The sequence below is a fragment of the Lutra lutra genome, chromosome 2, assembly GCF_902655055.1.
Source record: "Lutra lutra chromosome 2, mLutLut1.2, whole genome shotgun sequence".
NCBI classification, from domain to species: Eukaryota; Metazoa; Chordata; class Mammalia; order Carnivora; family Mustelidae; genus Lutra; species Lutra lutra.
The window spans coordinates 77,135,795-77,160,873 of record NC_062279.1 but is presented as its reverse complement, the minus strand read 5'-3'; the positions used below and the strand labels follow the sequence as shown (position 1 = coordinate 77,160,873).

At 35.6% G+C, this 25,079-nt stretch overlaps 1 protein-coding gene across 4 annotated transcripts in view; it reads right to left on the bottom strand.

Moving 5' to 3' along the window:
• The window catches only part of FSTL5 (follistatin like 5), a 758,840-nt gene that overhangs the window by 686,192 nt on the left and 47,569 nt on the right, over positions 1 to 25,079 (bottom strand). For all 4 annotated transcript variants that reach the window (XM_047717766.1, XM_047717769.1, XM_047717768.1 and 1 more), the window contains exon 2: positions 23,486 to 23,627. In XM_047717766.1, the coding sequence (XP_047573722.1) occupies positions 23,486 to 23,617 (132 nt within the window). In that variant the 5' untranslated portion in view covers positions 23,618 to 23,627. The remainder of the gene's footprint in view (positions 1 to 23,485; positions 23,628 to 25,079) is intronic.

Here is a 25,079-nt window from a genome sequence, read left to right as displayed (position 1 = left end):
TTTTTTCTTGAAAGCAGAATATTCAGTCACTTAATCATCCTGTAATTGTTTTGTTCAACCATTAGTCAGCAGCAACAATAATATAACATCTGCTCACACCTCATTTTTTTCCATCTAGGTAGACAAAAGAAAAATCCTAGAATTAAAATAATCACTATGTCATTCTGAAATATTTTACAAAACAAATATGTTAAACAAACATTTTGGGAAACTCTCTGGCATTATCTATTAAAGCTAAATATATGCCAACCCCATGATCTTACAATTAATTATTTTTTATTAAATAATTAAATAAATAATTATTCCTCCAGTTCAAGAGGAATAAATGCATATTTTCCAACAAAAGGCATATGTAAGGATGTCATATTAGTCTCAAATATCCATCATTAATGGAATGCATAACGAGTTGTGAATTTTGTGTAATAGGGCACTACAGAGCACTAAAAATAATAGGCTTCTGTTACATTTATCAATGTGGATAAACATCACACGGTGTTTAGCAAAATAAACAAACAAAAAAGCCATACATGAAAGAATACCTGTAGCAGGATCCCATTTATATGTGGAGTTTTGAAAACAAAATTGATTGATGACAGTAAGTCTGGGATAGTGGTTACCTTCAGGAGATGGCATTGATTAGACTTGACAAAAGGAAATTCCTGGATTGCAAGAAATATTTTGTATCATAATCTCAGTGGTGGCACTGCAAATATGTACATATGTATTTAAGTGTACAGTGATGATCTGTATACGTCACTGCAACTAAGTTACCTCAATTAAAATTATAAAAATTGGTGTATTTTCATATTTTAATTTAAGAATACAGCCTAATTACTGATAGCAAGATTTTGAAGAATGGTGATTAATACATAGCATGTGATTTAAAGAAAACAAAAACATTAATTTGAAAAGATATATGTATCATAATTCTTAAACTATAATGTCAACATTCCCTTTCTAGAAAAATAAACCCTAAAATAGAGGCTCTTAAAAAAGAGGAAAAATGGATTTATAATACTTTATCATTATAACTATAAAATGATAGCAAGTCAGATCTTTAATACTGTTAGTTTCAAGAGAAGCCATAACTGGCCGTTGTGTATAGCAACAATTAATTCTAAAGCCACTGGAGTATAGTTCCTCAAATTGTGTTTCCTAGAATACCAGAAAGCATTCAAAATTTTCTGTAGTCCATTTAGTCAGGAAATTCTAGGTTAAGCAAAGTTTAGAATATTTCTCAGACTTTAATATGCTCTTGTGCATTGTAGATTTCCACAGAAACATACTATGCAGTTTTCACCAAATGACTTGGTCATTAGAATTCATTTTCAGCAGAACATTTCACAGAAATAATGCTCTCAAGGGCAATGAATATAGACTTCTGAGAGGTGAATAAGGGACTTTATCAATCAAAAGTAAAAATCATAAGATCTTAAGGAACAGTTTTCCAAAAAGAAGGACACTAGACACAATGACAGGGTTTGAACTATAGCACAAACCAATTCTATTTATGTTTTAAAGAGGCTGGTTTTATTATAATGTTGGACTTAAACAATGGCCGAGATTCCACAGGGAGAACTAAAAGGTATTGTTATTGTTGCTGGCTTTTTTTTTTTTTTTTTCCTTTGAGAACACATGGTTATTTGGCACATTAGTTATTTAAGCAGACCCTGCTTGAGATTCTCTCTCTCTCTCTCTCTCTCCCTCTCTCAGGGTACCTGGGTGGTTCAGGTCTGCCTTTGGCTTATGAGGTCATAATCTCAGGATCCTGGGAGCCCTAGGTGACTCCCTGCTAAGCATAGAGTCTGCTTCTTCCCTCTCCCTCTCCCCGCCCCACTCTCGCTATCTCTTTCTTGCTCTGTGTTTTCTCAAATAAATAAATAATATCTTAAGAAAAAAATTATCTCTTCTCTCCTCTCCCTGTCCCCTGTTTGCACATTCTCTCTCCTCTCTCTCTCTCTCTCTCTCTATATATATATATATATATATATATAAATTAATTAATCAGTTAATTAAAACATATTTGGTTTTAGTTCATCTTCATCCCTGGGGGATAAATTTGAGTTCAGGGGGGCTCATAGGAAGCTCAGTCTATGTAACGTATCTGACTCTAGATTTCAGCTTGGTCATGATCTCAGGGTCATGGGATTGAGCACTGCATCAAGCTCTGTGCTCAGCAGAGAGTCAGCTTGAGATTCTTTCTCTGCCTTTCCCCACCTCTCCTCTCTGCTCTCCCTCTCTCCCTCTCAATAAATAAATAAATCTTAAAAAAAAAAATTGAGTTCTGGAACTAGCTAAAACACTTGAAACCATAATTCACAAAATCACTAGATAATTAAGACCATCCATTTCAATATATAATTTTTATTATTCAACAAGCATATTTTATCCAAATGAAACTGTTTATAACTCAAAATAAATATAAAAATAAATCAGAAATGTTCTAGGTGAAAAGGGAGTAGAATAAGGAGGGCTTTCTGTTCAACCTTCTGCTTGCCTTTCATTTTCATGTATTATCTCTTGATCATATCCTTGTAACCATAAGCTAAGCATAAAATGGAATGGAAACTAGTAATCTGGTACAGTCACTCATAGATGTCTACATTCTCTTTCCCGTAGTACCTCTAATACCTGATTAATACATGTTCTCCATTCAAAGGAAAGAAATAATTTCATGGACATTGTAGCCTTAATTTTTTTCCAAAATAATATTGCCTTAACAGAAAAATAAGCTTAATAAGTTATACAATTCATGAAAGAAAAAGAAATAAAAGGCATCCAGATCAGCAAAGAAGAAGTCAAACTCACTAGCTGCAGGTGACATGATACTCTATGTAGAAAACCCAGAAGATTCCACCAGAAAACTGCTAGAACTGAAAAACAAAACAGTGTAGTCGCAAAATACAAAATCAACATACAGAAATCTGTTGCATTTCTCTATATCAATAACAAAGCCAGAAAGAGAAATTGAGAAATGGATCACATTTACAATTGTACCAAAAACAATAAGATATATAGGGATAAACATAATCAAAGAGGTGAAAGACCTGTACTCTGAAATCTATCAAACTGATGAAAGAAATTGAAGAGGACACAAAGAAATGGAAAAACATTCCATGGTCATATATTGGAAGAATACATATTGTAAAATGTCAATACTGGGGCACCTGAGTGGCTCAGTGGGTTAGGCCTCTGCCTTCAGCTCAGGTCATGATCCCAGGGTCCTGGGATCGAGCCCCGCATCAGGCTCTCTGCTCGGCAGGGAGCCTGCTTCCCTCTCACTCTCTCTGCCTGCCTCTCTGCCTACTTGTGATCTCTATCTGTCAAATAAATAAATAAAATCTTAAAATAAAATAAAATAAAATAAAATGTGAATACTACCCAAAGCAATCTATACATTTAATGTAAGCCCTATCAAAATACCAATAACATTTTCACATAATTAGAACAAGTATCCTCAAATTTGTATGGAACCACAGAGACTGTGAATAACCAAGGTATCCTTGAAAAAGAAAAGCAAAACTGGAGGCATCACAATTCCAGACTTCAAGTTACATTATAAACCTGTAGTGATCAAAACAGTATGGTATAGAACAAAAACAGACCTGTAGATCAATGGAACAGAATAGAAAACCCAGAAATGAACCTACAACTGTATCGTCCATTAATCTTTGAAAAAGCAGGAAAGGAAATCCAATGAGAAAAAGTATCTTCAAAAAATAAATGCTCCTTGAGGCACCTGGGTGGCTCAGCGGGTTAAGCCTCTGCCTTTGGCTCAGTTCATGGTCTCAGGTCCTGGGATTGAGCCCCACATCGGGCTCTCTGCTCAGTGAGAACTCTGCTTCCCCCTCTCTCTGCCTGTCTCTCTGCCTACTTGTGATCTCTCTCTGTCAAAATAAATAAATAAAATCTTTTAAAAATAAATAAATAAATACCCCTGGAAAAACTGGACAGCAACATGCAAAAGAATGAAACTGGAACACTTTCTTATACCATACACACAAATCAATTAAAAATGGATTAAAGACCTATATGTGAGACCTGAAGCCATAAAAATCCTAGAGCAGAACACAGGTAGTAACCTCTTTGACATTGGCCATAGAAACTTCTTTCTAGATATGTCTCCTGAGGCAAGGGAAACAAAAGCAAAAATGATGATGATGGGACATCATCAAAATAAAAAGCTTTTTTACAATGAAGGAAACAATCAGCAAAACTAAAAGGCAACCTATGGAATGGGAGAAGACATTTGCAAATGATGTATCTGATAAAGTGTTAGTATCCAAAATATATATGAAGAATTTATAAAACTCAACACCCAAAAAACAAATAATTCAATTTAAAAATGAAGAGAAGACATGAATTGACATCCTCCAAAGAAGGCAGATGGCCAACATACACATGAAAAGATGTTCAACATCAGTGATCATTGGGGAAATAAAAATCAAAACTACAATGACATAGCAACTCACAACTGTCAGAAGAGCTAAAACCAACAACACAAGAACAAGGGTTAACAAGGATGTGGGGAAAGGGGAACTGTCCTGCACTGTTGGTGGGAATGCAAACTGGTGCAGCGACTCTGGAAAACAATATCGATTTATATATAATATATATATATAATATATATATACACACACACACACACACACACACACACACACATATACACACCCCTATGCATACACACACACACACACACACACACACACACACAGTGGAATATTAGTCATCCATGAAAAAGATTTAAATCTTGCCATTTGCAAAGACTTGGATGGAGCTAGAGTATTATGCTAAGCAAAGTCAGTCATAGAAAGACAAATACCATATGATTTCACTCATATGTGGAATTTAAGAAACAAAAAAATGAATGGGGGAGGGAAAGAGAGGAATAACAAAAAACTCTTGATTATAGAGAATTAACTGAGGGTTGCAGGAGGGGAGGTTTGCAGGGGGGATGGGTTAAACAGGGATTAAGGAGAGCACTTGTGATGAGTACCAGGTGTTACATGGAATTGCTGAATCACTATATTGCACACCTGAAACTGATAATACACTGTATGTTAACTGGAATTTAAATTAAAAACTTGAAAAAAATGTTATAAAATTTAATCATATATATTCTTAAACATCTATAAATCCAAAATAAACTTAAAGAATAAATACAAAAATAAAAAACTTAACAATATTCACTTGAAACAGAATTGATATAATTAGTGATGTATTATTGAAGCTATATTAACACTTGCTACATACCTGTGGTACTGACAGGAATGTAGAACCCAGTAGGATTAAATATCCTTTGTTTTCTTATTCTTCAAAGATGAAATAGCACTTTATTTTTAAGACTTGTTAAAATTCTAATATAATGTGATAAAGCAGGAGATATTTTCTCATTACAGTATTTATATGTCCTTTTATTCTTTCTTTTCCTAACTGGAGTTTTAATTCCTTCTTGTCAATGTTAATTCTGCCATTTCTGGTTTACCTATTGTTAATATCACAAAAGTGAGTTATAGAGATGATATACTAGGAAAATGTTTTTTTAGATTTTAAATTGGGTGTGACTGATTAATTTAAGTGGCTCATAGACTAACTGCAATAGATAAGTTCCTAAATTTGTTAAAAATGAAACATGAGTGAAATAAATGTGATTTTTTTTAAATTTTATTTTTTATAAACATATAATATATTTTTATCCCCAGGGTACAGGTCTGTGAATCGCCAGGTTTACACACTTCACAGCACTCACCGTAGCACATACCCTCCCCAATGTCCATGACCCCACCCCCCTCTCCCAACCCCCCTCCCCCCATCAACCCTCAGTTTGTTTTGTGAGATTAAGAGTCACTTAAGGTTTGTCTCCCTCCCAATCCCATCTTGTTTCATTTACTCTTCTCCTACCCCCTTAACCCCCCATGTTGCATCTCCTCTCCCTCATATTTTAAATTATATATTTTTTATATTAATAATAATTATATAATCTATAATAATACATAATTTTAAAAGTATATCTATGTATATCTTCAGATGCATTGTTATAAAATACAGCATTATTTTAGCCACATCTAATTTGTGTTGTTATAGCTTTTGATTATTATTATTTGTTTAGTTAAACATTTATAACTCTGTCCAGAGGAAGATTTTTTTTTAATTGTCTTCACATTTTTTTAATGAAATCACACTAAAGACTCCAACAGTGGCTATATGTAGTTTAAAATTTAACAATGATATAAATATTTCCATAAAATAATCACATATTTTTGAAGTACTGAGGAAATATAAAGCATTTGAATGACAGTAAAATAAAAACAAAAAAAATTACAAAAAAAAAGCAAACAATTCCGGACACTCCATAAACAAATTTATGAATAGTACACAAATGAAAAAATTCTCAATGTCACCACCAGTCATCAAAAAAGTTTGAATTTAAAAAAATTGTATTAAAACTACAATAAATACCACTCCAGAATGGCTAAAATTAAAAACAGAAAACAGCAAAAGTTGCATAAATGTAAAGTAGCTGGAAATTTTATACATTTCTGTTGAGAATGTAAAATTGTGCATCTTGTTTAGAAGAAGTTCTGATGGTTTCTTTTCTCTTCTTTTTTAAAGATGTATTTATTTATTTGAGAGAGAGAGAGAGAACATGTAGAGGGAGGTACAGAGGGAGAGAGAATCCTCAAGCAGACTGCCCACTGAGTGTGGAGCCCGAGGTAGGTCCAATCCCTGAGATCACGACCTGAGCCAAAATCAAGAGCTGGAACCACTGAGTCACCCAGGTGCTCCATGGGGGTTTCTTTTTTTCTTCTTTTTTTTTTTTTTTTAAAGATTTTATTTATTTATTTGACAGAGAGAGATCACAAGCAGGCAGAGAGGCAGGCAGAGAGAGAGGAGGAAGCAGGCTCCCTGCTGAGCAGAGAGCCCAATGCGGGGCTCGATCCCAGGACCCTGAGATCATGACCTGAGCCGAAGGCAGCGGCCTAACCCACTGAGCCACCCAGGCGCCCCATGGGGGGGGGGTTTCTTTTTAAAGGAAAGAATACCAAACTTACAAACCAGCAATCCACTAATAACTATTAACCCAAGGATAATGAAAATATATAACCAAAAAGACTTGTACAAGAATGTTCATAGACACTTCATTCATAAGACTTCCAACCAGGTTTTATCCACAGGAAATGGATTTAAAAATAAAACAAAATACTGTGATACATTCATATGATAAAATGTTACTCAGCAATAAAAGGGAATGCACTATTGAGAAACAATAACATAAATTAATATCAATAACAGTATTTTTAGTGAAACAAATATTACACAAATCTGTATGTATGGCATGATCCCATGTACATGAAACTTCAAAACAGAACTATACTATGGTAAATAATATCAGGATATTGTTGGCTCAAAATGAATGAGGGAGTCAGAGATTGACAGGGAAGAGACATGAGGCAACTTTCGGCAGGGGTTGGTGATGACTTTCAATATCTTGATACAATTGTATTTTGATGTTTATTGGGGAAGTATACACATTTGTCAAAATTCAAATAAAGGTTTAAGATTGGGCCTTCCCATTGAGTATGAAATGTATCTCAAAAAAAAAAAAAACCCTCTAAATAATACTTAACTCTAATTTAATGATATGTACCAAAATATTTAAGAAAGAAAATCTTAATGTCTATAATATAATTTGACATGAATAAAAAATAGGATAGATAAATAAATGAAAAGAGGGATGGTGATACACACAAACACATATATATGTGAGAAACAAGCATAATAAAATATTTATCTAGGTTTTGGTTACATGGGTATTCATTATATAGTTCACTGAAATTTGCTATATGCTTAAAATTTTATTCCAAATTTGGGAAAACTAAAACATAAGGGATACATAATTCCCTTCAAGAATTTTCTGCACCTTTACACAATGAAGAGAAGTGTTTATATTACTTTAAATAATATACCTTAAAACTTTATGTTGTTGTATTTGTTTAATTATCTGTTTCAGCATTGGCAGAACACTCATTTTTGTGAGGTCTTTATAAAAGATTTGAAAGCTCATTGGCAAAATATCCTGCAAATTGTTGATAGTCGGGGAGGGGGTGTACAGGTGTGGTGCCAAGAGGAATATAGGTCCTCTAAACTCTTGGCTCAAACTGGTTGTTACCCTAAAACTGCTCTAAAAATAGTGGTGAGCATAGCATAACATATAGAGTTGTTGAATTACTATGCTGTACACCTGAAACTAATAAAACATTGTGTGTCAACCACAATCAAATATAAAAATAAATAAAAAAGGAATTATTTGGGGGGAATAAAGCCTATTAAAATTGAGAAAAAAATTGAGAAAGAGGCCTCTACCTCAGGAGAAAATAAAACCACAATGCCAGCATTTCTTATAACATATGTAAGCAAACTTTTGACAGAATGTTGAAAATAGACATTTGTTTTTTGTTCGTTATTTCTACCAATTGTTAGTGTAACGATTGATGGCCCCATATCTGAATGCGCTGTTTGTTTAACCCACACAACTGATAAATTCGCAATCACTTTCAGACAGCCTGGTGACTAGTTCAACATCTTAACCACGCAAAGTTTTTCCCAGTACCTCGTCTGGCAAATACGTATAGTCACCCCCATTTATTTCCCTGTAGACTAGACCCTATGGAGCAAACTCTGCTTGTCCCTGAAGCCTGGTCCCCTTGCTGGGTATTAAATAAGGTCTTTTATTGTATTTCAGTCAATCATTTAGATATTTACTTCAACCAATAATCACAGGCAAACCAACATATGTACTTAAGAATTTAATTTGAATCATTTTGTCAGTCTCTTGTGTGTAGCAGCTACTTAAGAGATACTTGTTGAAATAATGAGTGAATGCATGTTTGTGCTGATCAAAAAACGGACTCGAAAAACATGTTAATTTAAGTGGGCAGTATGTTAAAGGAAAACAGAACTGTTTTGGATGATGGGAAACCCGGGTTCTAATCTTAGCTGAGCAGCACCCACCTGCATGAACTTCAATGAAGAACTTTGCCTCCCAGACCCTCAGCTTTCTTATCTGTATTATATGTATATATATATTTAAATGGAATGAGCATTGTCCACTATCATATGACTCTAAAAACCTAACTCTCAGCTCATATACAGGGAACTGATGCCCAAAATAACCAGTAAGTAATATTAGTTAAAAATAATACCACACTTTCCAATTGTGGCTCATATACCATAGGTAGTTTATTGTTTAGACATGCTGAATGTCAAGCTCATAAATCAGGATATTCTCTTTCATTTATAATATACAGCTTTGCTAATTGAATTCACAATAGAATTTTAATAATTAAAGATGTACAAAACAACTTATAATTAATTTACACATTGAAGTAGTGAACGCAAATGCTAGCTTGCAATACATTAATATTAATGATTAGATAAATGTATTTTTACTTCATTCACCTGCTAACTCACAACCTTTTTTCCTACATCTACAGTTTAGCATAGCCACACTGAACCCTGTTAAAACAACATACCTATAGTTTATTTATTTTATTTTTTTTAATTTAAATTTTATTATTATTTTTTTAAACATATAATATATTTTTATCCCCAGGGGTACAGGTCTGTGAATCGCCAGGTTGACACATTTCACAGCACTCACCATAGCACATACCCTCCCCAATGTCCATAATGCCACCCCCCCTCTCCCAACGCTCCTCCCCCCATCAACCCTCAGTTTGTTTTGTGAGATTAAGAGTCACTTATGGTTTGTCTCCCTCCCAATCCCATCTTGTTTCATTTACTCTTCTCTTACCCCTTAACCCCCCATGTTGCATCTTCTCTCCCTGATATGAGGGAGATCATATGATAGTTGTCTTTCTCCGATTGACTTATTTCGCTAAGCATGATACCCTCTAGTTCCATCCACATCATTGCAAATGGAAAGATTTCATTTCTTTTGATGGCTGCATAGTATTCCATTGTGTAATATACCACATCTTCTTATCCATTCATCTGTTGATGGACATCTAGGTTCATTCCATAGTTTGGCTATTGTAGACATTGCTGCTATAAACATTCGGGTGCACGTGCCCCTTCGAATCACTACGTTTGTATCTTTAGGATAAATACCCAGCAGTGCAATTGCTGGTCGTAGGGTAGTTCTATTTTCAACATTTTGAGGAACCTCCATGCTGTTTTCCAGAGGTGGTTGCACCAGCTTGCATTCCCACCAACAGTGTAGGAGGGTTCCCCTTTCTCCGCATCCTCGCCAGCATCTGTCATTTCCTGACTTGTTAATTTTAGCCATTCTGACTGGTGTGAGGTGATATCTCATTGTGGTTTTGATTTGTATTTCCCTGATGCCGAGTGATGTGGAGCACGTTTTTCATATGTCTGTTGGCCATCTGGATGTCTTCTTTGCAGAAATGTCTGTTCATGTCCTCTGCCCATTTCTTGATTGGATTATTTGTTCTTTGGGTGTTGAGTTTGCTAAGTTCTTTATAGATTTGGACACTAGCCCTCTATCTGATATGTCGTTGCAAATATCTTCTCCCATTCTGTCAGTTGTCTTTTGGTTTTGTTAACTGTTTCCTTTGCTGTGCAAAAGCTTTTGATCTTGATAAAATCCCAATAGTTCATTTTGCCCTTGCTTCCCTTGCCTTTGGCGATGTTCCTAGGAAGATGTTGCTGCGGCTGAGGTCGAAGAGGTTGCTGCCTGTGTTCTCCTCAAGGATTTTGATGGATTCCTTTCTCACCTTGAGGTCCTTCATCCACTTTGAGTCTATTTTCGTGTGTGGTGTAAGGAAATGATCCAATTTCATTTTTTCTGCATGTGGCTGTCCAATTTTCCCAACACCATTTATTGAAGAGGCTTTCTTTGTTCCATTGGATATTCTCTCCTGTTTTGTCGAAGATGAGTTTGACCATAGAGTTGAGGGTCTATTTCTGGGCTCTCTATTCTGTTCCATTGATCTATGTGTCTGTTTTGTGGCCAGTACCATGCTGTCTTGATGATGACAGCTTTGTAATAGAGCTTGAAGTCCGGAATTGTGATGCCAACCGACTTTGGCTTCTTTTTCAATATTCCTTTGGCTATTTAAGGTCTTTTCTGGTTCCATATAAAGTTTTAGGATTATTTGTTTCCATTCTTTGAAAAAATGGATGGTACTTTGATTGGGATTGCATTAAATGTGTAGATTGCTTTAGGTAGCATAGACATTTTCACTATATTTATTTCTTCCAATCCAGGAGCATGGAACATTTTTCCATTTCTTTGTGTCTTCCTCAATTTCTTTCATGAGTACTTTATAGTTTCTGAGTATCGATCTTAGTCTCTTTGGTTAAGTTTATTCCTAGGTATCTTATGGTTTGGGTGCAATTGTAAATGGGATTGACTCCTTAATTTCTCTTTATTCTGTCTTGTTGTTGGTGTAGAGAAATGCAACTGATTTCTGTGCATTGATTTTATATCCTGACACTTTACTGAATTCCTGTACAAGTTCTAGCAGTTTTGGAGTGGAGTCTTTTGGGTTTTCCACATATAGTATCATATCATCTGCGAAGAGTGATAGTTTGACTTCTTCTTTGCCGATTTGGATGCCTTTAATTTCCTTTTGTTGCCTGATTGCTGAGGCTAGGACTTCTAGTACTATGTTGAATAGCAGTGGTGATAACGGACATCCCTGCCGTGTTCCTGACCTTAGCGGAAAAGCTTTCAGTTTTTCTCCATTGAGAATGATATTTGCGGTGGGTTTTCATAGATGGCTTTGATAATATTGAGGTATGTGCCGTCTATCCCTACACTTTGAAGAGTTTTGATCAGAAGGGATGCTGTACTTTGTCAAATGCTTTTTCAGCATCTATGGAGAGTATCATATGATTCTTGTTCTTTCTTTTATTAATGTGTTGTATCACATTGATTGATTTGCGGATGTTGAACCAGCCTTGCAGCCCTGGAATAAATCCCACTTGGTCGTGGTGAATAATCCTTTTAATGTACTGTTGAATCCTATTGGCTAGTATTTTGGTGAGAATTTTTGCATCTGTGTTCATCAAGGATATTGGTCTGTAGTTCTCTTTTTGATGGGATCCTTGTCTGGTTTTGGGATCAAGGTGATGCTGGCCTCATAAAATGAGTTTGGAAGTTTTCCTTCCATTTCTATTTTTTGGAACAGTTTCAGGAGAATAGGAATCAGTTCTTCTTTAAATGTTTGGTAGAATTCCCCCGGGAAGCCATCTGGCCCTGGGCTTTTGTTTGTTGGAGATTTTGATGACTGTTTCAATCTCCTTACTGGTTATGGGTCTGTTCAGGCTTTCTATTTCTTCCTGGTTCAGTTGTGGTAGTTTATATGTCTCTAGGAATGCATCCATTTCTTCCAGATGGTCAAATTTGTTGGCGTAGAGTTGCTCATAGTATGTTCATATAATTGTCTGTACTTCTTTGGTGTTAGTTGTGATCTCTCCTCTTTCATTCATAATTTTATTTATTTGGGTCCTTTCTCTTTTCTTTTTGATAAGTCTGGCCAGGGGTTTATCAATCTTATTAATTCTTTCAAAGAACCAGCTCCTAGTTTCATTGATTTGTTCTATTTTTTTTTGGTTTCTATTTCATTGATTTCTGCTCTGATCTTTATGATTTCTCTTCTCCTGCTGGGTTTAGGCTTTCTTTCTTGTTCTTTCTCCAGCTCCTTTAGGTGTAGGGTTAGGTTGTGTACCTGAGACCTTTCTTATTTCTTGAGAAAGGCTTGTACCGCTATATATTTTCCTCTCAGGACTGCCTTTGTTGTGTCCCACAGATTTTGAACCGTTGTGTTTTCATTATCATTTGTTTCCATGAATTTTTTCAATTCTTCTTTAATTTCCTGGTTGATCCATTCATTCTTTAGAAGGCTGCTGTTTAGTCTCCATGTATTTGGGTTCTTTCCAAATTTCCTCTTGTGATTGAGTTCTAGCTTCAGAGCGTTGTGGTCTGAAAATATGCAGGGAATGATCCCAATTTTTTTTTTTTTTAAAGATTTTATTTACTTATTTGTCAGAGAGAGAGAGGGAGAGAGAGCAAGCACAGGCAGACAGAATGGCAGGCAGAGGCAGAGGGAGAAGCAGGCTCCCTGATGAGCAAGGAGCCCGATGTGGGACTCGATCCCAGGACGCTGGGATCATGACCTGAGCCGAAGGCAGCTGCTTAACCAACTGAGCCACCCAGGCATCCCTGATCCCAATTTTTTGATACTGGTTGAGACCTGATTTAGGACCGAGGATGTGATCTATTCTGGAGAATGTTCCATGTGCACTAGAGAAGAATGTGTATTCTGTTGCTTTGGGATGAAATGTTCTGAATATATCTGTGATGTCCATCTGGTCCAGTGTGTCATTTAAGGCCTTGATTTCCTTGTTGACCTTTTGCTTGGATGATCTGTCCATTTCAGTGAGGGGAGTGTTAAAGTCCCCTACTATTATTGTATTACTGTTGATGTGTTTCTTTGATTTTGTTATTAATTGGTTTATATAGTTGGCTCCTCCCACGTTAGGGGCATAGATATTTAAAATTGTTAGATCTTCTTGTTGGACAGATCCTTTGAGTATGATATAGTGTCCTTTCATCTCTTGTTATAGTCTTTGGCTTAAAATCTAATTGATCTGATATAAGGATTGCCACTCCTGCTTTCTTCTGATGTCCATTAGCATGGTAAATTCTTTTCCACCCCCTCACTTTAAATCTCAAGGTGTCTTCGGGTTTAAGATGAGTTTCTTGTTGGCAACATATAGATGGGTTTTGTTTTTTTATCCATTCTGATACCCTGTGTCTTTTGATTGGGGCATTTAGCCCATTAACATTCAGGGTAAGTATTGAGAGATATGAATTTAGTGCCATTGTATTGCCTGTAAGGTGACTGTTATTGTATATTGACTCTATTCCTTTCTGATCTACTACTTTTAGGGTCTCTCTTTGCTTAGAGGACCCCTTTCAATATTTCCTGTAGAGCTGGTTTGGTGTTTGCAAATTCTTTCAGTTTTTGTTTGTCCTGGAAGCTTTTAATCTCTCCTTCTATTTTCAAGGATAGCCTAGCTGGATATAGTATTCTTGGCTGCATGTTTTTCTCGTTTAGTGCTCTGAATATATCATGCCAGCTCTTTCTGGCCTGCCAGGTCTCTGTGGATAAGTCTGCTGCCAATCTAATATTTTTACCATTGTACATTACAGACTTCTTTTCCCGGGCTGCTTTCAGGATCTTTTCTTTGTCACTAAGACTTGTAAATTTTACTATTAGGTGACGGGGTGTGGACCTATTCTTATTGATTTTGAGGGGGGTTCTCTGAACCTCCTGGATTTTGATGCTTGTTCCCTTTGCCATATTGGGGAAATTCTCTCCAATAATTCTCTCAAACATACCTTCTGCTCCCCTCTCTGTTTCCTCTTCTTCTGGAATCCCAATTATTCTAATGTTCTTTCGTCTTATGCTGTCACTTATCTCTCGAATTCTCCCCTCATGGTCCAGTAGCTGTTTGTCCCTCTTTTGCTCAGCTTCTTTATTCTCTGTCATTTGGTCTTCTATATCACTAATTCTTTCTTCTGCCTCATTTATCCTAGCAGTGAGAGCCTCCATTTTTTATTGCACCTAATTAATAGCTTTTTTGATTTCAACTTGGTTAGATTTTAGTTCTTTTATTTCTCCAGAAAGGGCTTTTATATCTCCCGAGAGGGTTTCTCTAATATCTTCCATGCCTTTTTCGAGCCCGGCTAGAACCTTGAGAATTGTCATTCTGAACTCTGGAGCTGCCATATTACCAATGTCTGTATTGATTAGGTCCCTAGCCTTTGGTACTGCTTCTTGTTCTTTTTTTTGTGGTGAATTTTTCCGCCTCGTCATTTTGTCCAGATAAGAGTATATGAAGGAGCGAGTAAAATACTAGAAGGATGGCAACAACCCCAGGAAAATATGCTTTAACCAAATCAGAAGAGATCCCAAATCATGAGGGGGGAGAAAGGGGATTAAAAAGAGGTTCAGAAAGACAAAAAAAAAAAAAAAAAAAAAAAAAAAAAAAAGAATCAATTAAAAGAGGAAAATGAATAAAGAAAAATATAAAAAGGAAAAAATATATTAGATAAACTAGTTAAAAAACGTTAAAAAAGAAAAGGGTAAAAGTTTAAAAAAAATTAGCAGAAGAAGAGGGAAAAAATTGAAAAAGGAAAAAAAATTAACTGCAAGGCTAAAGAATCATGGGGAGAAAGCCATGAGCTCTGGCTTTGCTTTCTCCTCCTCTGGAATTCTGCTGCTCTCCTTGGTATTAAAACTGCACTCCTTCGTAGGTGAACTTTGTCCTGGCTGGATTTCTTGTTGCTCTTCTTGGGGAGGGGCCTGTTGTAGTGATTCTCAAGCGTCTTTGTCCCAGGCGGAGTTGCACTGCCCTTACCCTGGGCCGGGCTGAGTAATCCGTTCGGGTTCGCTTTCGGGAGCTTTTGTTCCCTGAGTGCTTTCCATAGAGTCTGGAGGACGGGAATGAAGATGGCGGCCTCCCAGTCTCTGGCCCGGAGGAGCCGAGAGCCTGGGGCCTCACTCCTCAGTGCGCCCTCAGAGAACAGCGCCCAATTACTCCTGTCACCCTGGCCTCCGGCCGCACTCCGAGCTGACCAAGCCTGTGACCGGTTCAAGGTAACCCCGAGCTTAGAGCTTACTCCTCGGCTCTGTCTCTGTAGCCGGCTTCCCCGTTCTAATACCTGTAAGCTCTGCGACACTCAGACACCCCCGATCCTTCTCTGACCCTGCGGGACCTGAGGCCATGCTGACCCCACCTGGGCTTCACCCCGGTTAAGCCTCTGGAGCGATGTCCCTCAGTGGAACAGACTTTTAAAAGTCCTGATTTTGTGCTCTGTTGCTCCGCCACTTGCCGGGAGCCGGCCCCTCCCCCCGCAGTCTATCTTCCCGTCGCTTTGGATTCACTTCTCCGCCAGTCCTACCTTGCAGAAAGTGGTTGATTTTCTGTTTCTAGAATTGCTGTTCTTCTTCTCTTCGATCTCCCATTGGATTTGTAGGTGTTTGTAATCTTTAGATAAGCTATCTAGCTGATCTCCCACTACCTGAAGTAGTCTCAGCCTGCTACTTCTCCGCCATCTTGACTCCTCTCCCCTATTTATTTTATTTTTTAGATAGGAGGTAGCATAATGTGCTTAATTAGAAGATAATGAAGGTGTGTTAATAGTTTGTTTTTCTAGCAAACTAATATCATATAGCTAACATCCTTTAGACAAAAATGGTGAGAAAAGACAACTAGATCTAAAGATAAGGAAGCTTTGGAACTCAATCTAAAGAAAATGAACAGTAATGATAAATTTATTTCATAGCACCTAGGTCCTAACATTCTGGTGTTTCTTGATCAGCATAGATGGATCAATGTTCAGAAAAACAGCAGTAAAGCTGCTTTTTAACTATAGGGGTAATCTTTTTAAATTATGGCATTGGATAAAAGGAAGCACTGTAACTCAAATCACTTGAAAATCCATACTGGGATGGTAGAAAGCATGATATGTGCCCAAGGGTTACACATAAGTAGAGTTTTCTGAAATCCTGACAAGCTTGGCTTTAATGTACTATATAAATTTGACTTTATTTGTATACTTTATTACACTTTGTGAATGGGTGTAATAGAATACTAAGACATCACATTTTTAATATTTCAAAACTTTAAATCTTCAATGGAAAGTAGCTCTATTTTTTCAAGCGATAGCTACTGTTAAATCTTTATAACAATAGTTTAATGTAGAGTCAGAGAAGTGTAAGGGAACATCCTTCTTGCACACCACCCTACAAAACAATAATAATAGTTCTGCTTTGAGAATCCGTTCTTGAAGAGATCAAATGACAACTTTTTATCGTAGGTCTTCATCTTAAGAATTTTAGAAGGCAAATATATCCCTTTGTTTATTTATTTTTGTTAAGCAAAATGATTCAGTCCATTGCATGCCAATTTCCTCCAGTTTATCAAATTGCCCCTGGTTTGAAGGAACAAATATGCATGCAACACATCCAAAGGTGAGCAAAATATTTTTCCCCTTAAAGTTCCAGAAAAGACAAGGTTAACCACGCAAAAAGCGGGATGAAGTTATAACCATGTACCATGTATTTAGTGTACAAATCAACTTTGAAGCACACACAGCTTTACTTCAGGCCTTAGATAGATATACCTGATGGCAACTCTCACCTCCTGTTAAAGGTAGTCCTCTCCATGTGCATCAGGAAACCCTGATGGCACCTCATAGTTCTGAGGCCTCAGGAACTGAGACACTGACTGCCATTTGTTCAAGGCTTTTGTTTAAAAAACTTCCTTGAAACTCGGAGATAAAGTCTCTCTCTAGAGAGAAGAGCAAGTGTCTTTACAGCCTTAGAAGAGAGAGATTGTATCTCCGTTCACAACAAAAAACAGGAATGCTTACTGTCTCCTATAGAGATAATGTCTTCCTTGGGTACAAAGAACAGGCAGGCTCATGGCCCATGCAGTAAAGCTGGTGTCTTTCGGCTCAGAGATCATGTAACATTCCTGGTGGTATGTGCTGGTGGAACTTCGTCCTATTTATCCTGCCTTGTGGAAACTGGGCTGCAGGAACTAGCTCAATTAATATCAGAATCCCATTTCTCAGAAATAAAATTTCAAAAATGTTCTGATTTTTCAAACATAACTTCCTTGATTAGAAAAAAATCTGAGATTTATTAATAATATTCAACCATTATGATGAATATGGGATAAATATATCAATATATATATTAATCAGTACAGTCTTTAATTATTTGACCAGTAGTCTTTCACTCCCTTCATCGCCATCATTTTTGCTCTTAGATAGTGTGCCAGATTGCTTCCTGACCTCCACAAAAATATATTAACATGTTAAGGGCCTTCCCTTGAACATGCTGCAGGCAGTCAGAGGTTTCAGATAGAAGGGTACAATTTTTCCTCAGTCAGGAAATAATGCTCCTGGGTTTGCCTAAAGGTTTCCAGGCTCTAAGCGGTCATGGTTTTGATGTATTATTTAATGTTTCTCTCTTTCCCTAGAGTTCTCTTCTGCCCACTCTTCACCAATCCACAGCTATCATTCTTTTATACCAAAAGTCAAAAATCCTCTCCCACAAATGATGTCTTTGAATTATACTGTACAATGGGGCATAGCAACACTCTCTGGACTTATTAAGCTATGACAACTCTTTGCCCATTTACACAGTAACTACTCTCATAGACAAACATTTTGATTCAGAAGGTAAAGGAATCACAGGGTACTTTAGGTTTGCAGGGGTAGCTTTGTACCATAAAATGGACATAGCATTCCCTGGTCACATAAAGATGTAAGAATTTTAAGGTCTCTAAGTGGTCCCACTAGGTATACTCAAGAACATTCCTATTGTCTTCATAACATCTTTCAGGCCTGACTTTGATTATCATCAGCAGCAAACAATGCAGCAGTGTGATGGGTATGATGTGAGAAAAGCAATGTAAGATATATATATATATATAGATAATATATACATGATCCTGTTTCTAACAGGATTCATAGCCGATCAATCAGAGTATGGGACAATATGCTAGAATATTAGGACATGCCTATTGCAGGGTTGTAAATACAACAGGAAGTTACATTGTGATGGGCCATTACGACCCAGCAAGTAGTAGAGACAAAATAGAAGTAGAGAAAAGAGTGTAAGAAAAATCTGAAGAGTGGAAATGAAACAAGAAGCCAAGATGGCACAGAGAAGGAGCCCAGGATTTCTGATGAGGTGATGTGAGTCTAAGTTCTAGTTGTCTTTATTGGTGAGGATGGGCTACAGTCAATGTGGAGTTAACAACTCCCAATCTCAGTGGTTTAAAACAAAAGTGTTTTGTTTTGTTTTGTTTTTTTCTCCCTCTCATTTCACATTTCAAGACAATCACTAATTGCCAGGGTGTTTTACTAATCCTAGTTATTTAGAAACTTGGGATGATTAAGCAATTACTACCTTGAACAGATGCTGTTTTTAATGCTAGATGAAAAAGAGAGTTCAGGAACATTTTATAATTGTAATCAAATATTCAGCCCAAATGCATTCCATGGCACGTCTCTTAACTCATTGGCCACAACTAGACACATAGTCCCATCCAACCACAAAGAGACATAGAATCCCATCTTCCTACATGTGATAAAAACGTGGGGAGAATGGGAAATATATGGTACATAGGTCAAATTACTATGAAAAGTTCTCATTGCATACTCTGCATTAAGTATTTAGTCTCTAGGGGCTCCTGGGTGGCTCAGTGGGTTAAAGCCTCTGCCTTCGGCTCAGGTCATGATTCCAGGGTCCTGGGATTGAGCCCCGCATCCGGCTCTCTGCTCAGCAGGGAGCCTGCTTCCTCCTCTCTCTGCCTGCCTCTCTGCCTACTTCTAATCTCTGTCTATCAAATAAATAAATAAAATCTTAAAAAAAAAAAGTATTTTGTCTTTTGTATTAAATCCTAAATCCTTTCTCTGACTTTCTAGATACGTGGCATCAAAAATTACTATATATTTGTGAACTCCAGTTTCCTCATCTATGGAAAAACCATAAAAGCACTTAGGAATATTCAATAATCAAAAGACCTAATGTATAAAATAAAGCTACTACATTCCTACATTTGATATTCCATAAATGCCTGTTGGAGAAACACAAAGATGAAACACATGATCAACTCCTTCAGATATACTGTGGACTATAACATGATGGATGTATATGGTATTCATATTTATGACACAAGCATGTTTTCAGTCACATTTATGTATACCTGAGTTGTAAATGATATAAATTTGTACATATATATTTATATTTAAATCTACAACATTTCTATGTAATCTGACAAATAAACCACATTTCACTTTTTGGTCCCTAGAGAGGATTCATTATATAGTTGGCATGCAAATATTTGGTAAACATGAGTTCTAAATGTGTATTTGTTCACACCCAAAGTACTGACACCTCTCTGGGAAAAATGTGGAAAATAGCTAATATATATCAAGATCTATCATATGTATTAGTTTATTTTATTGTTTTCTAGTCAATAAATATATTCAAAACAGTGGAGTTTAATCCAAATAGAAAATCTTCTTATCCATTCCCTAAGTCTTACAAAAATATAGACATATTCTTTGCAATTTCAATGAAACTGAAGGTTAAAAAATAACAAAGAATAGGGAATTTATCTTTGTAATGATATTAAAATAATTTATTTTAAAATATTTTATTACATATTGCTCTGTTGATTTTACTCTCATAAACAGAACAAATTATACCTAATTAATGTATTATTCATTGTAATAAACTATATAATATAATAAACTATATAATATAATTATATATCAGATATATATATATGATTTCAGTTTATTCTAGTCAGCAGATGGAATCATTAATTCCATATGTATTTATGAAGTGTTGACTATGGGCCAAACACAATTCTAGATGTTATGGTATAGCAAGATGAGTAGTAGTTCACATCATAATGGAAGGAAGGAACCATCCAAAAAACAAATAAACAAATCATATATATATATATCATATATCATATAACCATGACAAATGGTGAAAATATATTTCAAAAGGGAGGTAAGCAATGTCTGTGACTGTTCTATTTTTAATTACGGTTTGGGGAGCTTTCACCAATAACGTTGCATATGAGCCCAGTTGCATGGGGATGTTGCTAGTGAGCAGAGAGTACTTGGTGAGGTTTTGAAAGGAACTTGTACAACTCTGGGTACTTCTTTACTCCTGTCAAATACAAGCTTTCACATACACATTTTCACAAATGACTTTAATAGCTTAATTTTACCTCTGTCTTAAATCATTTAGTAGTTAGGTATTACTAACATTCTACCTCTCTGCTTTTAAATACCAGTAATCATGTATTACTTTTAACTATTTAGAGGTAAGAGCCACATAGATGGAAAAGATTGGGAGGTAACTTTGATCATTTTTGGTAATTATTAGTGTTTCTAAAATAGGCTTAATTCATTATGTTGTTTCTTTTCTTTAAAGGTTTACTAAAGGGGCACGTGGGTGGCTCAGTGGGTTAAAGCCTCTGCTTTCAGCTCAGGTCATGATCCCAGGGTACTGGAATGGAGCCCCACATCGAGCCCCGCATCGGGCTTTCTGCTCAGCAGGAAGCCTGCTTCCCCCCAATCTCTCTCTGCCTGCCTCTCTGCCTACTTGTGATCTCTATCTGTCAAATAAATAAATAAAATCTTCTAAAAATTAAAAAAAAAATAAAGGTTTACTAAATCTCACAGCAATGCATGATAATTTATCTTCAACATCCAAATTTAATTCAAAATAGTTTGTTTATAAATGTACACTGACACATAAAAACCTGTGGTATTATATTTAGCAGGAGAATAATAAAAACTGCATAGCCATACATTCTGCCATTACTTTTCTGCCATGGAGACAATTAAACCTTATCTATTATGTTCAGAGCATCAGGAATGAAAGGATTAGAAAGGCATAGTTCCTGACCTCAAGACACATAACTTAGGGTAGACAAACAGCACAGAATACATACTCATTGGTATGCAACAAAATGAGCCAATATATTGCATTAATAATATGTTTTGAGAGTGTTCATAAATGAGTTCTTATCTCTATGCTTTGGAATAGGATAAAACTGATTGTTAGTCTATGAGGTAGGGGACACAAATGATAACTGAAAGATAGTGAAACAAGGTCAATTCTCCAGCTGCATTTATCCAGAAACTTACTTACATTTACATGTAACTAAATTTCAACAATGATTTTTGTAATTGAAGTATATTTAAATATTTTACTTTTTTTACTCTTTTCTGGCTATCAAAACTGTACTGAATGTTACCTTAGTCAATTAATATACTTCATAAATGTAGGCATTCATAAAATCCCTTAACATTTCTAAAAATTGCAGCTTTTCATATATCAAATGAAAAAGGTACATCTTTATAATACTATTTTGGAGATTAAATAAAATAGTACATTTAAGAGCTTACCCTATGATCTGGCACATAAAAATTCCAGTCAAGGTTAGTGATTTTATCAAAACATTAGAATATGAAAGAATTTCAGCAAAATATATGCAATGTGTACAGATGCAATGTAAATATATGTGTATTATACATGTATGTGTACAACACAGGTCTGAACTGAATGGCCCACTTACACACAATTTTTTAAATTAATATGGTACTTTACTATAACTGTATTTTTTCTTTAATTTTCAATAACATTTTCTTTTCTCTTGCTTACTTTATTGTGAGAATATACTATATAACACACATAACATACAAAATATGTGTTCATTAACTGTTTATATTATCAGTAAGGATTCAGTCAACAGTAAGCTATTAATATTTAAGAACTGGGGGTCAAAAGTTATGTGTGGGGCACCTGAGTGGCTCAGTGTGTTAAGCACTTGCCTTCAGATCAGGTCATGATCGCAGGGTCCTGGGATCTAGCCCCATGCTGACTCTCTGCTCAACAGAGAGCCTGCTTCTCCCTCTGCCTCTGCCTGACGCCCCCCCACTTGTGCTCTCTCACTCTCTCTTTCTGTCAAATAAATAAAGAAAATCTTAAAAAAAAAAAAAAGTTATGCATGGATTTTCAACTATGCAGGGGCCAGCATCCCTAACACTTAATATTGTTGAGGGGGCAACTCTACTTATATTTATTTCAAGTTTTTTTTTAAGACAAATAACAAGAAATTTTAAGATATATATTTTCTCCATAATTAATATGTCATTTTTCATCTTGATTCCTACTTTCAATGAAAATCAAAATGTATTATAAACTTTTAATTTGATTGAATAAATAGCTACTTTAGTATTAAAGTTGCCCTATTATTAAAATAAAAGTACCAGCTTAATTAATATAAGTACATTACGTAATTTATAGTATGCCTAAAGCCTATTTATTTTATACTTGAAAATATTTAACATAAGGAAGTGAAGTATTTCCTCAATATTAAAAACTTAAAATTATGATTTTTTATGAAATTAAAACGTTTAATGATTTCCATAAATACTAATTTCTTTACCAGCCTATATAACTCCAGATGGTATAGACATCTTTTTTGTTTACTTTTACTTCAAATTAAAAAACATAAAAAGGTTTTAGTTTAAAAAGTTCTAAATTTAATATGGAAATAACAGAAACTATCTAGTCTGTCTAGTTGATAGGGTCTTAACATATTTACTTATTTTTATGTCACTATTACCATGACTTAATGTAAATTTAAATGATTTTTTTCAATGAGTCATCTCTATACTTTAAGAAATATTTAATTCCTCAAATTATAAATTTCCTAATTGCTACAATTTCATGTTTTAAAATGTGCACTTTTATACAGAAATTATATTCTGAAGGCATATACTGCAATAAGTGCTCCTAAGTGAATAATAAGGCAGACACCTAATAGTTCAGTTCATAATTGCTAGGCACTGTGAGCAAATTCAGAATGCTGACTGTACCTTGTGTCGCAATCTGATTAGAGGTTGGTAGGATTGAAGGCCATATCCTGCTTCTTTGGTTGGCCTTCCTTCTGACTCCAGAAAAATGAATCCAAGAACCAAAACTGCTGACCAGCACTTAAACATTCTCATTGGTTCTCACCTGTGAAAATTAGCATTGGAAGTAATCAGAAAATGTTTCATATATTGAAAAAATTCTTCAAGAAGTATTCAATAGTGCATAGAAATCTCCACAGATCTAATCAAAACTTGTAGGCAATTGCCAACTGAATCCATAATAGGTAAGCATCTCCAAATAAAGATTATGATACCCTTGATCATAACAAACACTGTTTCGTTCACTCACACAGCCTTACGCAACATTAAATACATAGAGATATAAATGCCAATCAAAAGTTATGAAGGAAAATTAATTAAAATGAAGTTGGGGATGCCTGGGTGGCTCAGTTGGTTAAGCGACTGCCTTCGGCTCAGGTCATGATCCTGGAGTCCTGGGATCGAGTCCTGCATCTGGCTCCCTTCTTGGCAGGGAGTCTGCTTCTCCCTCTGACCCTCCCACTTCTCATGCTCTCTCTCTCTCTCAAATAAATAAATAAAATCTTTAAAAAAATATTTTAAAATTAAGCTGAAAGAAAATGAAAAAAAAAAAAAAAAAAAAAAAAAAAAAAACCAAACCCCAAAACTTTAAACCATGGCTAAATTTCTAAGCATCCATATAGAGTACAATTATCAACATATTTATAAATCTTGAACTTGTTTTTGAGTACATTCGATGAATAACACTTAATAAAACTATAGCTATTATAATTTACTAGCAAAGGCTGGTAAGAGTTTGACAAGGTGGTCTTCTATGGTAGGTACTTAATAAACTGAGGTACAACAAAAATAAGGCAGAGGGTTATACTGAGTTATGAATACATTTTCCCAATTCTAGCTAAAAGAATATTTTCCTAAAAATTTCTTAAGTGTTGGGCACCTGGGTGGCTCAGTGGGTTAAGCCGCTGCCTTCGGCTCAGGTCATGATCTCAGGGTCCTGGGATCGAGTCCCGTATCGGGCTCTCTGCTCAGCAGGGAGCCTGCTTCCCTCTCTCTCTCTCTCTCTCTCTGCCTGCCTCTCTGTCTACTTGTGATCTCTCTCTGTCAAATAAATAAAAATAAAATCTTTAAAAAAAAAATTTCTTAAGTGTTTTAAACTAAAAGCCATGTGAGTCTGTCCACAGCTCTGTGTCTTTAAATATACCAGAGAAATTGTAAAATGGCATGAATTTATTATATAAACTCTAAGCCCTCTTCCAAAAAATAAATCTATGCTTTGAATTAAACCATATCCCATTTTATCACTTTCAACAACATATCTTTGTCCCTATTGTGACAATAAAGAAGCTCTTTCTCCCCCTGTTCTGTACATATGACTTCTTGAGAAACTTAACCAATTAATTAACTCTGATAGTTATTGTTGTCTAAACGTCCCCACCCAGTCATTAACTTCCATCTTAAAAGATGCTCAAATCATCCAGGTTTTAAGATAATTTCTCTCCTCTACTTCCTGAATATTCTGAAAGAGTTGTGTATATCATTCTAGCTAATTTCCGAA